This window comes from Sphaerodactylus townsendi, linkage group LG03 (assembly GCF_021028975.2).
Source record: "Sphaerodactylus townsendi isolate TG3544 linkage group LG03, MPM_Stown_v2.3, whole genome shotgun sequence".
In the NCBI taxonomy this organism is placed as follows: Eukaryota; Metazoa; Chordata; class Lepidosauria; order Squamata; family Sphaerodactylidae; genus Sphaerodactylus; species Sphaerodactylus townsendi.
The window spans coordinates 11,458,909-11,475,286 of record NC_059427.1 but is presented as its reverse complement, the minus strand read 5'-3'; the positions used below and the strand labels follow the sequence as shown (position 1 = coordinate 11,475,286).

Genomic DNA, 16,378 nt, shown 5'->3' with positions numbered 1-16,378 from the left:
GACAAATTTCCCTTTCTAACGGCAAATGTAACTACATTAGTAGTTGTCACTTCTGTTCTGGGCATGCAGACATACCGGAATCTGACAGCATTGTGGTCGCTGTTCCCTATCGGCTCAACAACGCTGACTTCCTACACCAGGTCCTGGGTCCCACATAGACTCAGGGGATTCAGGGATCACATCTCCCCTGGGTTATTCTACAACCATCTGCTCTAAGTTACATTCATGTAGCATATCCAGGAATGTTCTCTCCTTACCATGACCTTGAACATGTACTTTTCCAGTTTATGTGGGGATAGTTAAAATCGCCTCTACTACCACTTTCATTTTTTGCTTTTGTTGGCCTCTCTAATTTCTTTTTCCATCTCAGAATCCTCTTGTGCACTTTGGTCAGGGGGACGATAATATATTCCTAATGTTAAACTATGCTTCACCCCTTGTATTGATATCCACAGTGCTTCTGTAGAGGAATCAGCTCACCTCTGCATTGTCTATTTTATGTGACACCATGCTCTCTTTGATGTAGAGGGCGACCCCACGCCCCAATAGGCCCGGTCCTATCCTTCATGTAGAGCCTGTAAACTGGGATAAGAGCATTGCACTGGTTCTCCTCATTCCACCATGTTTCTGTGGGATGCCCACTATATCAATGTCCTCCTTCAAAACTTCGTGTACTCCAGCTCCCCCATCTTAGGCTCCTAATGCTTCTACTATTAGCATCGAGACACTTGTATTCTCTGTCTCTGTCCCTAACCTGGGATTTATGTGTTTTTACCCTCTAGCCTTTTGTAGACACTCATCACTTATCACATTGCTATGCTCCTCGCTTGTATGTGGTTGATTTAGAAAAACCCTCCCTCTCTGTCTGCAGACCGCATGGACCTTGTATATTCCTCAACCAAAGTCACCTCAGCTCCTAGTTCCGCTTTCCCCAAAGGATCAGTTTAAAAGCTGTTCTGCCATCTTTTTAATGCTGATGCCAGCAGCCTGGTTCCTCTTTGGTTGTTGATGAAGTCCGGCCCCTTTGTACAGGCCTGCCTTATCCCGTAAGGTTCCCTCGGCAGTTCCTGACAAATCTGAAACCCTCTGGCTTACACCACCTTCTCATCCACGTGATTGAGACCCTGCATCTCCGCTTGCCTAGCTCGCCTCGGGCGCTGCGCGTGGAACAGGGTAGCATTTTGGAGAATGCCACCTTGGGGGTCCTGGATTTTAACCTTTTTCCTAGCAGCCTAAATTTAGCTTCCAGAACCTCCCTCGCTACATTTCCCTAATGTCATTGGTACTACCGTGGACCACAACTGCTGGACTGCACCCCGGCACTGTCTAACAGCGCATCTAGACGAAGCGTGACTTCCGCAACCTTTTCGCATCTCAGGCAGGCAAGTCACTCATGCGGTCATCACTTCTGTCACAAACCCAACTCTCTATATTCCTAACGATCGAATCACCCACTCACAAGGAGCCTCCCCCACCTCCCCGAGGGGTATCCTCAGTGCTAGAGGATATCTGACCACCAGCTAAGGAAGGGGTCCCATCTTATGGTTATCTTCCCACCACCTCAGACTGGCACCCTCTGTCACCCAGACTCTCATTCTCCATGACATCTGAAGAGATGTCACCTTTGGGAGTGGGACTCGGCTGCTAGGTCCCTGAAAGCCTCGCTTGCTGGGTTCTCTGCCTTCCTCTCAGCTTCTCCAGGTCTCACACCTTGGCTTCAAGAGAACAAAGACACGCTCCTGTGAGTGCCAGGAGCTCATTGCAGCGAGGGCACACCCACTTCTGTCCTAGTGGCAGATAGTTATACATGTGACACTCAGTGCAAAACACTGGAAAGCCCCCATCCCCCTGCTGGCTTCCTGCCTTCATATCTAATTTTGTTTAGATATTCAAATACTGATTTTAATTAGTGCCTCCCTCTTAAGGTTTCTATACCTTCTACTATCCCTTAAAATATGTTCTTATTTAGTAAAACAGCTGAAAAGACTAACTGAAAAGATTTTAAAATGTGAGAAGCCCCACCCCTTCAGCACTAACTGAAAAGATTTCAAAATGTGAGAAGCCCCACCCCTTCAGCAGCCTCCACCAATCAGCAGCCCTAGGACAAGGAGAAAAAAAGAGAAAACCCCTGTTTAAAATACACTGTTTAAAAGATGTGGCTTTGAGAAAAGCCCTCTGTAAAGGAAAATCAGAGCTCCTCAGCCCTTTCTGGCCCACTGCTCTTCTCCACTGCTCCTCTTCTCTGCTGGTTCCAGAAACATCCATCTTAAATTCATTAAAAGTATAATCTTAATACATTTTGGCTTATCACTATAATAGAATAATTCCTTCTCAACTGGGTCAAAGGTGGGCCCTGTTTTTAATACAAAGGTAATGCAGCCTGCATTTGGCTGCTCTGTGCTATAATATTCAAGTGTGCAGGAACAGCTGGGCACAACAGCAAAACATTTCCCAAACTGTACCTCACAGTAACGCTAACAGGATGGTAACAGGAGAAAAATAAATCTCTCTACAACACATAGTTCACTGCTCTTCTATTTCAGATGGGACTCTTGTACCAGCCTTAGGGAAAATAGACTGTTATGGTCATGCTAGGGGGAAAATGTTGTTTATATATATTTCTTTCCATTGTGCACAAATAGCAAACCTAAAGTTCACTGGCATTCATTTGCAAAGAACTTCAGCTGAATTGTCGAAGGCTTTCACAGCCGGATTCAACTGGTTGTTGTGGGTTTTCTGGGCTGTGTGACCGTGGTCTGGTAGATCTTGTTCCTAAAGTTTCGCGTGCATCTGCAGCTGGCATCTTTGGAGTGTATCCCATAGAGAAGTGTGTTATGATACACCTCTGAAGATGTCAGCCGCAGATGCAGGCGATACTTTAGAACAAGATCTACCAGACCACGGCCAAAAAGCCCAGAAAACCCACAACAACCAATCTATTTATAATTCATGAACATGAAAGACTGCCCTTTGCTAATCCCATAACTTCCTAATATTCATAATTAATTATTAGATATGGCGTTTAATTATATTTAAGTTTATTTAAGATATGAAGTTTAATTATATTTTTAACAACTCATTTAAGGGACAAGAGGCATGGCCAACAAAAATTAAACTTCCCACATAGGGCTAAAATATTAGAATATAAACAGTAGTAATAAATAATACCTCTATGTATTATATTTGTATCCTTTGTTTTGAATCGGCTTCTGGGCATGCTATGCAGAAACTTTCCTCCCCCCCCCCCAGTAGAAATAAAAGGGTGTCCTCCCTCAAACTTTTAAAATAAAGAAATGTCTTGCTTTAGTGTAGGGGTGCACCAGCAAACCAGCAGAGCCTCAGAAAGTGCACAGGAATGCCTGCGCCATCTGTCCCCTTCTGGGCGCACACGCACACCCATCACAAGATCCCTCTGACTCACGGGTCACAAGATGCCCCAAACAAAGGGTCACAAGACCCCCAGGTGTGGATTCGACCCAGACAGGAACGTTTCCTCCCGCACGTATGCAGCCCCCAATGAGTCATGAATTGTGCAACCTTTCTCCCCGCCTCTCCCGCCTTCAAACTCCTTTCATAGCAGGTGCCAGAGACCCCAGCCCGGCCGATTAGCCAGATCCACGGATCATGCTAGATCGCCACTGGCTTCTCTCCACCGGAACCTGATATCGCTGTGTCTCGTCTCTTTATTGCGTCATCCGTAACGACTTCACTTTAGCATAATACAGTAGTAATCCCACCCATCTGCAGCAACTCCAGCCTTTAATACACTTTTAGAATAAGATTTCTGAGATTGTTTTAGAACTCTGGTTACCCCCCTTTAATTTATTAACATTAAAAGGAAAGGGGTGTGTGTGTGCACCGAGATCTCCTTCCAGAACCTCCAACAAACGATGGCTTTTATTAAAACGATGTACCTTTTTAACGTAACAGACAGAGTGTTGCTTTACAAAAATCTGTGAGAAAGTAAAAATGATCCCCACTCCTGGTTTCTAAGCCCACTTCCCCAAACGGGGCGTTTGCAATCCTGGAACATGGATTTCCCTGCATTGTTGCTCTAAAATGGAAGACCTGATGTGCCAGATCCGCGATCTGCACCGGTGTCTTTGCCCTCCCTTGGTGCAACCAGGGAGAGGACAAATTCACAAACTGAAAGTAAACTGGAGGTTGCAATGCATAGAAAGCCAGAAAAGGACCTCTGTTACTGCAGCATCTTTGGAACTAAGGCTGAGTGGGGGGAAAGGCTGAGTGGGGGGGAAGGCTGAGGAGGGGGAAAGGCTTACTTAAGGCTATATTTTTTAAAAACTTAACCCTAACCTCCCCCCCACACACACACCAGCTCGCTGCGTGCGCCCTATGGGATCCAAGCCTGCCCCGCCTGGCTGTGCATGAGCAGCAAGCAGAGCCCCAGGCCCGATGGGGGTGGGGGTGGGTGTTTCCTTCTAGGTGCTGCTTGGACTCAGAGGCCACCGCGCCCATCCTCCTCCCCATCCTCCTCTGGGGTAAGTAGTCCTCTGGTGCTGCTCTGCTTACCCTGCATCAGCCTCCAGCCTGCCCCTCTGCCTGCCTCTCCTCTAGCCCTGCTGCTGCTGGCTGGCACGCCTGGACTCCTCTCCCCTGGCAGCCAGCTGCTTCTCCCCTCTGCTTTGCTCAGCTCAGCTGTGGGCGGGGGAGGGATGGAGGCTGAAGAGAGACAGCCGGGCAGCAGGCTGAAGAAAAGAGACTTAAGTTAGGGATCGTCTGCAAATTCCTATCTCGCTTTGAAACGAAAGTAAGTGTGTGGGGGTGGGCGCCGCAGGGTGGGGGTGGGGGATGCCATGGGGGGCAGGGGGGCCCTAGGGGCGATTTTACATCCCTCACTTGATTAGTTTTGTTGCACCCGGGGACAGAAATTGCCCCCTTGTCTCTTATGGAGTTAATCATTAACAACCACTGGCATAATGCCCATTGGGCAAGGTGGGCAGCTGCCCAGGGCATCACCTTGTGGGGGGCATCAAAATGCTGGGTTCGTTTTTGGGTATTTTAGTGGTTTTCCATTTTTGGCCTGCAGGGGGCGCAGTTTTTAGGCTAGCGGCACCAAAATTTCAGCGTATCATCAGAAGACTGTCCTTATGCTACCCCCCAAGTTTGGTGAGGTTTGGTTCAGGGAGTCCAAAGTTATGGACTCCCAAAGGGGGTCCCCTATCCCCCATTGTTTCCAATGGGAGCTAATAGGAGATGGGGCTACAGTTTTGAGGGTCCATAACTTTGGCCCCCCTTAACCAAACTGCACCAAACTTGGGGGGGTATCATTAGGGCAGTCTCCTGATGAGACCCTGAACGTTTTGAGACTGTGCCTTCAGAAATGTGCCCCCCCACAGCCTGCAACCCCCATTGACAGCAATGCAGTAAACTCAATGCAGAACAAAGATTCTTGGGCAAATTTCTGGGATGTTCCTGCAGGGGGTGCATTTTTGGATGTATCGGCACCAAAGTTTCAGGGTATCATCTGGAGATGATGGCACCCCCAAGGTTTGGTGCAGTTTGGTTCATTTTTTGGTCGTGGTGGAGTGGCCGCCCTTGCCCGGGGGGGGGGGGGCATCCAACTCAGGTTTTGCCCAGGGCTACAGTTTGCCCAGGGCTGCCTCGTTACGCCCCTGTTAACAACAGGTTCTGCAAACTGAGAAAATTTTAACAACCGGTTCCACCGAACCGTCTCGAACCGGCTGAATCCCACCTCTGAGCGACAGCCATACATATAAAAAGCACACGTTTACATGCTGCTTTTAGGAGTGGCGGGCCTAGGCAAACTGGAGCCCTGGGCAAAACCTGAGTCCCCCCATGGGCAGCCACCCTCCCCCCCCCCACAACTAAGCAATGATTTTTTCCATCTGGTCGTTTCAAAGTCACCATCACATTATAGAACATCCCCCAACTCACAAATCTGAACACAGCAATAGGGCATGCCACACAGCAGAAATAATTTTTTTGGGAAATCATTTTCAAAATGCTTTCAAAATGTTTTATCATTGCTATGAAAACATTTTATGGTGTTGTATTCAGTCCCCCCAATTGCGGGAAACAGCATCACTTTCAATGTTATTTAAACTGGGGACCCCAGTTTCTCCCTTTAAAATGGATTTAAAAGGAGAATCTGGGCTCCCTAGTTTAAACAAGTAATGCTGGAATCCACCCCCAAACAGCATCATTTTCAATGGTGTTTAAACTAGGGAGTCCAGATTCTGCTTTTAAATCCACCGTAAAGGGAGAATCTGGGGTCCTCAGTTTAAACAACATTGAAGTGATGCTATTTTGGGGTTGATTCTTCCCCATCCTGAAACAGTATCACTTTCAATGTTTAAACTGGGGACCTCAGATTCTCCCTTTAAATCCATGACGAAGGGGGTGGATTTAATAATAATAATAGGAATCATCAACTGGACACAGGCTGAGTTGGAAGCATTGGATAGAAAAACTTATGACAATGCACCATGCCTTACACCCATGCAGTGATACCAATAGATTATACCTTCCCTGGAGATCTGGTGGCAGAGGTTTACTGCAAGTACAGCAAACAGTGGAAGAGGAGGAGCATGCACTGGCCGATTATGTGAAGGAAAGTCAAGAACAGGCATTGATTGAAGTGAAGAACAGACATTTGCTGAAGACTCAGAAAACCAAACAAGAATACAGAAAAATGTGATTAAAATGAGGACTGAAAGCTGGCACAACTGTAGGGATGAGCCGCTGATCCAGCAGCACCGTAAGTAGAGCGCCGGGATGCCAGCGCTCCTACGATCTTCTGGTCGCACCGCTCCCCTGCCCCGCACCCCCCGATGAGTCACAGGTCATGAACTACCAGGCTCACAACCACCAGGTGTCCCAGACAAAGGGACAATGGGCCTTCGCCCCCAGGTGAGGATTAGACCCAGGCGCTGATACTTCCTCCCGCACGTAGCAGCCAGGTGAGATCATGCATCACATGATGATCTCTCGGTCTCCCGCTCTCCCGCTCTCCCGGATTCCCCCCGATCTGCCCTTCTACACGCCCCCACTATAACCCTAATAAAAGGTGCCAGGAACTAGCACGCGGCAGAGTTGCCAGGACCACGGACCCCCGCGCTCCCGCTGCTGGCTCTCTCCACCAGATGTTATCTCCGCGTCTCGTCTCGTTCTTGCGCTGACTTTGCGGGCACGACTACACACAACAAAGCACTGCACGGCCAATTTCTGGAGAGAATCAAAGACAAGGTGGATAACGAAAAGACCTGGCTGTGGTTAACAACTGGAACTCTGAAAAAGGAAACTGAACCCCTGATTTTAGCCACTCAAAAGCCATTAGAACAAATTCGATCAAGGCCAAAATTGAAAAATCCTCAGATGATGCAAAATACAGATTGTGCAAAGAAGCTGATGAAACTGTAGATCATGACCTCAGCTGCTGCAAAAGGATTGCCCAGACTGAGTACAAACAGAGGCACAACTCAGTGCCAAGATGATCCACTGGAATTTATGCAAGAATTACAACATAAGAACAGCTAAGAACTGGTGGGAACATTGTCCAGAGAAAGTAATGGAAAATGAGAAGGTCAAGATCCTGTGGGACTTTTGAATCCAAACGCACAGTGTTGAAACACAATACACCAGACATCACCGTGATCGAAGACAAGAAAGTGACCATCGTCGACATAGCAGTCCCCAGTGACAGCAGGGTCATTGAAAAAGAACATGAGAAGGTCACTAGATACCATGATTTGAAAATCGAGCTGCAGCGTCTATGGTACAAACCAGCTGAGGGCGTCCCAGTAATAATCGGCGTGCTGGGCGCCATCCCAAAAACACTATGGCAGCACTTGAAACATCTTCGAATTGACAAAATTAACATCGGTCAAATTCAGAAGGCAGCCCTGCTGGGATCAGCATCAATACTATGCTGATACATTACAACTTCCTAGGCCTCTGGGTGAGGCTCGAATTGTAATGAAGGCCAACAACCAGCTAAAGATCTGGCAGCTGTGAAATCTGGAAAGGAAAAATGAGGGCAAGACTCAAACAAGAAACAAGGAACAAGGTTTGCCAAACCCCCCAAAAAACTTGCCACACAACAGGAATAGCACAAGGAAGTGTTAATGCCAACAATGACTAAAGTGCATATATGCAATATTCACAAAATAAAGAATGGAATCATTCATGAGTCCATAAGGTTCTCCCGACCGTAATTCTATAAATATTTCATTCACAGTCCAGTGGAAACCATGGAAAAAAGGTGGAATCTGGTGGAATTGCGGTCCACTCACCACACTGCCAAATGGCACCGGTTCAAGAAACAGCAACCTGCCGCCAAATAGTACAAGTTCAAAGGAGCAGCAAGGTTCAAAGAAGCAGCAGCAAAACGCCTGCACGCTGAAGTGCGTTTTCGCTAATCTTCTTCAGTGCATGTGCGTCCTCTTCAGTGCATATGTATAGTAATCGTACTTTTTTCATCATTCAAAACATTGCTATATGCTACCTATGATAATAAATAGTGAAATTAATATTGCTAATCATTACAATACAGAGCATGGTTATTAATAAATATTATATAAAATGTCTGTTGTCATTAATTTTGTTTAAAATGTTGTTATGAATAAATATATCAATAAAGTCTGAATAAGCATTAGATAATATAAGATATTAGTTTTAAATATAAATATATATAAATATAATACAAAATACAAATTCAACTACACCCCAGGATACATTGATTCACAATTCCTATACCATTAAAAAATATAGTCTTACCAAAATATATTGCAAATCATTCACTAGGTGTTCTTTCTAGGATTCTTAGTAACGTAATGATGCATAAAGCATGACTCATGTTATAAGTAAGGGTATAAAATGAGTCACACCTGAAAATAATTACTTCACCTGTGGAGCACAACTAAAATGGTATAGGAATTGTGAATCACGCTCAATGTATCCTGGGATGTAGTTGAATTTGTATTTTGTATTTTATATTTATATATATTTATATTTAAAACTAATATCTTGTATTTATTATCTAATGCTTCCTTGTGCTATTCCAGCTGTGAAATCTACCATAATAAGAATAAGAATAAAGGCATTGAGAGAATAAAAGGAAGGAAGGACGGAAGGACGGACCGACGGACCGACCGACGGACCGACGGACCGACAGACAGACAGACATTGGCAGGAAGGGAGTGGATTTAAAAGGAGAATCTGGGGAAATTTAGGGGTATCTGCTGTCAGGGGTGCAATTATTAAGATAGCAGCACAGAAATTTCAGAGTATCTTCGTGAGACTCTACTGATTATACCACCCAGGTTTGGTGAAGTTTGGTTCAGGGGTTCTAAAGTTATGGACCCTCAAAGGTGTAGCCCCCATCTCCTATTAGCTCTCATTGGAAACAATGGGGGATGGGGCACCCCCTTTAGGAGTCCATAACTTTTGACTCCCTGAACCAAACCTCGCCAAACCTGGTGATAGCACAGTACAGTACAGTAAACCTTTATTAGGCATAAATAATTCTACATACAGTATGTTCGTTTCATAAACAACAATACAACAAGGCATCCAATACACTAAGTTAGGATAAATTATACACAAACTTTCTGGAGACCTATTGTGATATCCATATGTTAATTAAAGCTGATATAAACAACTTCTCATGAGCCTCAGACATTAAATCAACAATGTAATTTAGATGATTTGATACATCGAGGGACACATTTTAGTACCGTCTTTGAGATATTACTTCCGCTAGATATGTAGCGACCCTAACGGTTATCTCAGAAGATGCATCACTGAGTAAATACTTCACTAAGCATAAAGCCAGAAAGGCAAATTTGTTTTATCTTTTGATAATCGGGGTTATATAGTGACTACGTGAGTGCAGGGTAGAAGCTGGACATTCTAGAGGAGGATATGCTGGGTATTGTATCCACGGCATTTTACAGAGCATGGGCATCGCCTGTCAGCGCAAATAAAACACCTTGAAATCTCTCCCCGATTGTAACTTTGGAAGGAAAGAGCATTTACTCTGGCAAGCATAAATGCTCTGCTTAATTTGTGATGGACTGTCAAGACTACAGAGGTATTTTGCCATCTCTCCCATGTAGTATGGGTAGGTTTAGAAAGTCTGGAGAGCATACTGCAGAGTTGTACTGGAGGTGAAGGGACTGGAAATTCCATATCCAATCAGTCTTCTTTGGCTGAGCAATCTAAATATATATTCCTCGCATTCAAAGAGGTTCGGAGAAATTCCGTAAAGAGAATCCCCAGAGTTCTTATTTTGGATTCGATATGGAAACAAATCCAGGACATATGCTCCAGTTGGTCAGGATTTTAAATAGGAGAATAACGTAACTCTTCCTTTACCCTAAAGAATATTTTTTAGCCAAAATTAAAAAAGCATAATCCAAGCTTTCGCTTCAATAGAGTGTGTATACCCAGTTCTGCATAGATCACCCTATTTGGGACACACATTTTGGAACACCCAAGATTTTCCTGTAAAAAGGAGGGACTGTATTTTCTCAATATTAGAGTCAAACTCCTGTAGCCAAAGTTGCTTAACCATACAGAAGGGATGAAATTATTTTTTTGCTTCAAATATTCTTACAGCAGCTGGAACAATTTGGTTACCTTTGATGTAAAAAGAATTGTGTAATTACAGGGTGCTTGAGGAACCTAGCAGTTCTGCATTACTTTTGCTTTTGTTTTGGACCATTGGAAGCTTGCGCTGGAAAACAATACCAAGATAATTGAATTCCTTAACTCTGTGTAAGCGAAGTTGTTACCAATAACCCAATTTCGCCATGTTTCCAAGATTTTAGAGAAAAACTAGAATTTTCTTTGATTTGGCATAATTCGATAATCTAAACTGTTTTTTTTTGACAGTAGTCATGGAAAATTCGCATGGATATCTTAAAAAAGACCAACTCTAGTATATGGACTAAGATTGTAGTGGCTTCATTTCAGCATAAAGAAATCAGATAGCGGGGTATCCCTTTAGTATTTAATTTTTGGGGTGGGTCCATTAGTTTTTTTGTAGAATTGGGGCTTAAATCATTCAAATATAAATTAAAGGAAGATGAGGGAGCCAAAAATACAACCTCGGCCTTACACACCTTTGTCGAGGATTGGAAATTCTTTTGGGGTTAGGAGTCGCCATGCTTATTTGTGGAATTTCTAACCTGGCCGTAATTATCTGAATGGATTTTCCTGGTGATAGCATCAGGAGAGTCTCCCCAAACATCTCTGAAATTTTTGGTGTTGGCAGTCTAGGGTCTGCAACCTTTTTATGCTCAAAGAGCCAGCTTGGACTCCATTTTTCCACGAAAAGAAAAGAAAAACACATTGAGAGTCAGCGAAATACTTTTGACATTTTAAAATGAAGATAACACTGTGTATTTTTGGTTTTTACCTTTACACTTTGTATAAAAACAATTATAGTGCGTTGCTTATGAAATCCATGAAGTGCTACATGAGAAAAAATATTTTATTTATGTAAAGAAACACATTTTTAACTTTTTAAAAGAAAATAACTAAAAAATTAACAAAAAATACACCACCTCCCTCCTCCCAAACGGGCGGATCGGACCCCCCCCCCCACGGATCCCAGCCAGTTAGTTAAGCTGTTTGTACCTGCTTTACCCTCGCTGCTTCTACGCTGCTTTTGGCCTGCTTTCACGACAGCGAAAGTTGCGGTTTCTGCAGACCTCCTTCCCTCCATGGCAGAGCTTCTTCCATGGCACAGGAGTTCCTCAGCTCTGCCATGAGTGGGAAAGAGGCTGGTGAAGCGCGCTGCGCCCTCGTAAGCGGGCTAAATGTCTCCCAGAGTTTGCGAGCCGTATGCAGGGAGGACCGGGCGCCTCTGTGCTACCCCCCTCCTTTCTCCCAAACTCAGCCGATCTGACACCTGCGGCCGTCAGCTGTTTCCCCCCTCTTTGCAAAGGGGATTCTCCTTACGCTCCCAGGCAAGGGGCCGGAGCCGCACCACAAGCTCAATGAGAGCCATTTATGCTCAAGTGAGCCGCTGGGTTCCCGACCCCCATGCCTAGCCTAAAACTGCCCCTCACCTGCAGGCCAAAATGGAAAAAACACTGGAAAATAGAAAAAAACCCTAATAAAGCTTAACCTGCATTTTTGGCACCCGCCACAATCTGCCCACTTTGCCCAATGGGAGGAACGCCACTGGCTTTAGCTATGTAGAGCACTGCTTTGTGGCTACATTTCGTCAGTTATAAAGTTAAAAAAAAAAAGGAACGGCTATATTCATCGCCCTCTCGGCCAGTGAACACAACAGCCAAATCGAAAGCATGAAGAGCAGAAGAGGTGTTGAGGTGATCCTCGCCCTGTGCTCAGTTCGGTGGAGAGCGTCTCAGGGCTGCTGTGGGGAGTAACAACGGAGTCGATCTAGGTCAGTACTTTTCAGGGACCCAGGTCGAACCTAGGTCGATTCTCAAGTGCGGAATCAACCATGGACTCCTCCCGTCTCTTAAACCCTTTCCTGCCTTCTTCTGACCTAGTGGCTCTGGGGACAACTTTGGAATGATTGAAAGATCAAAGACTGGAAAAAACACTGAAAATAGAAAACCCCCACAAACAAACCTGCATTTTGCATTTTTTTATGCCTTCTAACACAAGGCAATACTCTGGGCATTCTGCCCACTTTGCCTCCAATGGGAGGAACGCATACACTTCGGTTTTTAGGGGCTATGTAGAGCACTTTGCTTTTGTGGTTTTTTTACGTTGGTCGTTATGTTAAAAAAAAGGGAACGCACATTCACGTTCCCGCCGTAACACAACAGCCAATCGAGAACGAAGAGCAGAAGAGGTGCTGAGGTGATCCCGTCCTGTGTGCTCAGCTCCGGTGGAACGGCCTCGACTGCTGTGGGGAGTAACAACGGAGTCGACCTAGGTCAGTACTTTTCAGGGACCCAGGTCGAACCTAGGTCGATTCTCAAGTGCGGAATCAACCATGGACTCCTCCCGCCCCTTAAACCCTTTCCTGCCTTCTCCTGACCTATTAAAAGGCAGAGCAGCCTTTGGGTGCACCTCAAGTGAAGGCAGATAAAAGGCACAATAAAAAACCCACAGGAAGACAACCCATTTCTTACCATCTCCTATCCCAAGCCGTTAACCTTCAGACAGAAGAGAACCGTGGATATTTTTTTGGAAAGAAATCACATGTGAAAGAGCATTTACACAAAACACCCAAATCTCATGAAAGGAGCAGGAAGGCACAGAATAAGGGTTGAACGGGTTGTGGTTCTTACTCCTGATCTTGAGGACATCATCTCTTTAAACTTTAATTTGGCTCTTACTTGACACTGAAGAAAAACACAGAGGTTGGAAGGGGGGTTCTGGCGGCTTTCCTCAGCCTGCCAGGGAGATCTGCGTTGCTAGCCAAGTGGCTCTTGGGGACTTAACTTCTTGGAATGGGATTGAAAGATCAAAGAACACAACTTCTCAAAGAATGTGCTGCAAAGCCAATATCAATGTCAGCAACAGAATGGAAGAGCAAAAGGCCCCTTCCTGCACTTCTTTTAGGAGTGATGCCCTGCTTGATGATCAGACCTTTTTCACCACAGCCTGAAGAACTTGGACCTTTCACCCTTCGGGCCATTGCATTTTTAAAAATTGTAACATCCAGCCAGGTGTGCTTTGAAAGCTTACACAATATGCTGTTGTAATTTAAGCCAATTCTAAAATAATAATGAAAGCGCATTACATGAATTCTGTCTTTTGTTTCTGGGGATATTCCTGTACCACAGTGATGACATTATTGCTCATTCCAACCTTTTCAATTGATTTTGTATTGTTGAAGGGCTTTCAAGGTCGACTCAACGCTGAAGTTGTCATGGGCTTTTCCTGGCTGTGTGAATTCGTCGGGTCATGGTAGATCTTGTTCCAAATTTTTGCCTGCATCTATGGCTGGCATCTTCAGAGGGTATCACCCCTGTCTATCACCTCTGAAGATGTTAGTCACAGATGCAGGTGAAATGTTAGGAACAAGATGTACCAGACCACGCTAACACACAGCCTTGGAAAACCAACAACAACCACTTCAATTATTTCCATGTTCTAAGAAATCCTCTCATCTCAAGCTGTGTCTCCAGCAAAGCGTAACTTGGGTGAAGGAAGACAGAACAGGATTTCAATTCCCTTCACAATCTCTGTGTCTTCTGGAGAGACACAGCGGCTTCAGTAGTGGTTTCCTCACAGGGATGGCCTTGTTTGGTTTCCTTGTTGCTAGTGTAGATACTGATAAAGCGCAGTAACAACGGGATGTCTGCATGGTATTTCTACTAGTTTCCCTCACAATTTCCCTCTTTGGTCCCTCAGAAGTGCTCTTACTCTTTTGCTCCACTGGGCCAACTTAAGGTTTTGTTTTCAATTAACAAAATCTCAATTAAAGTGAGCATATCATTATATTGATGCCTTCCCCTATATATTGTCACAAATGGAATGGTCTAGAGAATTACTTTTTAACAAGCTAGCACATCAGACAATCTCAGGCACACACACACAGGGAGCAAAACAGAGCTAAGCCAGCATTGAACCTGTGTACATGATTGTGGCAAACGGAAGCTCCCCAGTCCAGTTCACAGCACTAGGAAACATCTGCCTTTATTATGTCTCCTGCCCAGAAAGGTGCATCTGAGCAACAGCAAAGGAGGCAGCAGAACAAGCTGAAGCGGAAACTTTGGAGTGGCTGAATGGAGCGTCAGTTCTCCTCCCAAACATCAAACACCGATTATGTGTGAGCAACTGGAAAACGGCACTATGGCATTCCAGACGTCTGCCTTTATATACTGCTATTCAGTGGCGGGATTCAAATACTTTAACAACTGGTTGTTTACAAGCAACATTTTAACAACTTGTTCTGCCAAAGTGGTGCAAGACAAGCTTTCCCCCAATACATAATTTGCAGCACCTTGAAAATGAGGGAAACCTGGAAAGCGAGTAGGAAAATCCAACCTGGTCTGTGCTTCTCATGGGGAGGATTCTGAAAGGACCTCAAGGGATGATGCCCACCAACCGTTCTCCCAAAATGGTGGCAGGCAGGTGGAAGGAGGGAGTTCATCCCCTCAGAGTTCACCTCCTCTTTCACCCTGACAGACCTCCTCAGAAGAAGAAGGAACTGCTTGTGGCAGGAATGGAAAGAGGAGGAGGAACAAAACCTGAGCATCCATGTTCTCTCTGGAAAAATACCAAGTAGACGAGCACACATTATAAGGTGAAGAAAAATTGATTGGTATTATGAAGGAAAACATGCAACCTTCTCAAGTGGGTGAAGTCCAAAATCCAGAGAGTCTGTAGAAACAAAGGGACCGAAAGTGAACAGCAGACCCTTGTGCCTATCACAAATCTTGTGACAAAAACATCAACTAACAATATCGCCTGTTTTTCTCTTGGGGAGGGAAGGTGTACTGGTCTAGTCCCATCTCATCAGAATGAAAAACCGAGCAGGGTTGGTAGTTCGATGGGAAGACCAAAAGATGATTCTTGTGGATGTGATGAGAGCAACGGGACAAAAGAAATCTCTGCTTCTCCAATTTGCCTTTGGAAGGCTCGTTCTTCTGAGATGGCTGTAAATCTCTTTGTAATTTTGATGGCCCATGCATACATACATTTCTTTGGAGTTTGTATTTTAAGATTAAGTAGAATCTACTTCTGAGGAAAATTCTTCCCACACTTTTGTATCTGGAAATATTGGTATTTCTTTTTACTAGTCACTTTGACTGGACACTCACTTCATATAAAGTGTGTCGAAGACTGCAGTCAAAGCTGGTTCATTCCCCTGTTAAACACGGGATCCTTCCAAACAGAGATCCCACAGTGCCATCCTAAGCAGAGTTATGCTTTTCTATACTTTCAGTGGGCTCAGAAGGGTTTAGATCTGTTTAAGGCAGCACTATCTGCTCCCTTGAGACCTCTCTGTGGGCTCAGCTACAACATACCTCCAGCAGTGGGAGTGAGCAGGGAGAAGATTTTCTCTCTCTCATGAGACTAGAACCAGGAAGTCATCTGCTGAAGGCTGAAGGGTGTGGGGGATTCCAAAGCAGAACATAAGGGAAGCATTTCTTCACACAAGACATAGTTAAATCGTGGAAGTTCCTCCCCCGGGAGGTGGTGATGGCCGCCCACTTAGAAGGCTTTAAAAGGGGATTGGACATGTTCATGAAGACTATGACAGAGTAGACCTTTTATCAGTGGAAGCTGCATTACCGAGGTAGGATAAGTGCGGCTGCAACAGGCTTGGCACAGCAGAAGAAACAACACAACACCACAAAGTAGTTTCACTTCCAAAGAAGACTTTATCTTTATGTGCAGGTTATTTACAGTGGTCAGATAGTCAAATCAGCAAACACCGGCAGCATGTCTCAGCAAACTC

The 16,378-nt window shown here is 44.9% G+C and overlaps 2 protein-coding genes across 2 annotated transcripts in view; both read right to left on the bottom strand.

Moving 5' to 3' along the window:
* The window catches only part of LOC125428726 (E3 ubiquitin-protein ligase TRIM7-like), a 97,584-nt gene that overhangs the window by 42,051 nt on the left and 39,155 nt on the right, over positions 1 to 16,378 (bottom strand). The window lies entirely within an intron of this gene.
* LOC125427675 (tripartite motif-containing protein 10-like) overlaps positions 1 to 16,378 on the bottom strand; it is a 36,939-nt gene that overhangs the window by 6,351 nt on the left and 14,210 nt on the right. Inside the window, exon 8 of the mRNA XM_048487225.1 lies at positions 15,264 to 15,341. Coding sequence (XP_048343182.1) covers positions 15,264 to 15,341 — 78 coding nt within the window. The remainder of the gene's footprint in view (positions 1 to 15,263; positions 15,342 to 16,378) is intronic.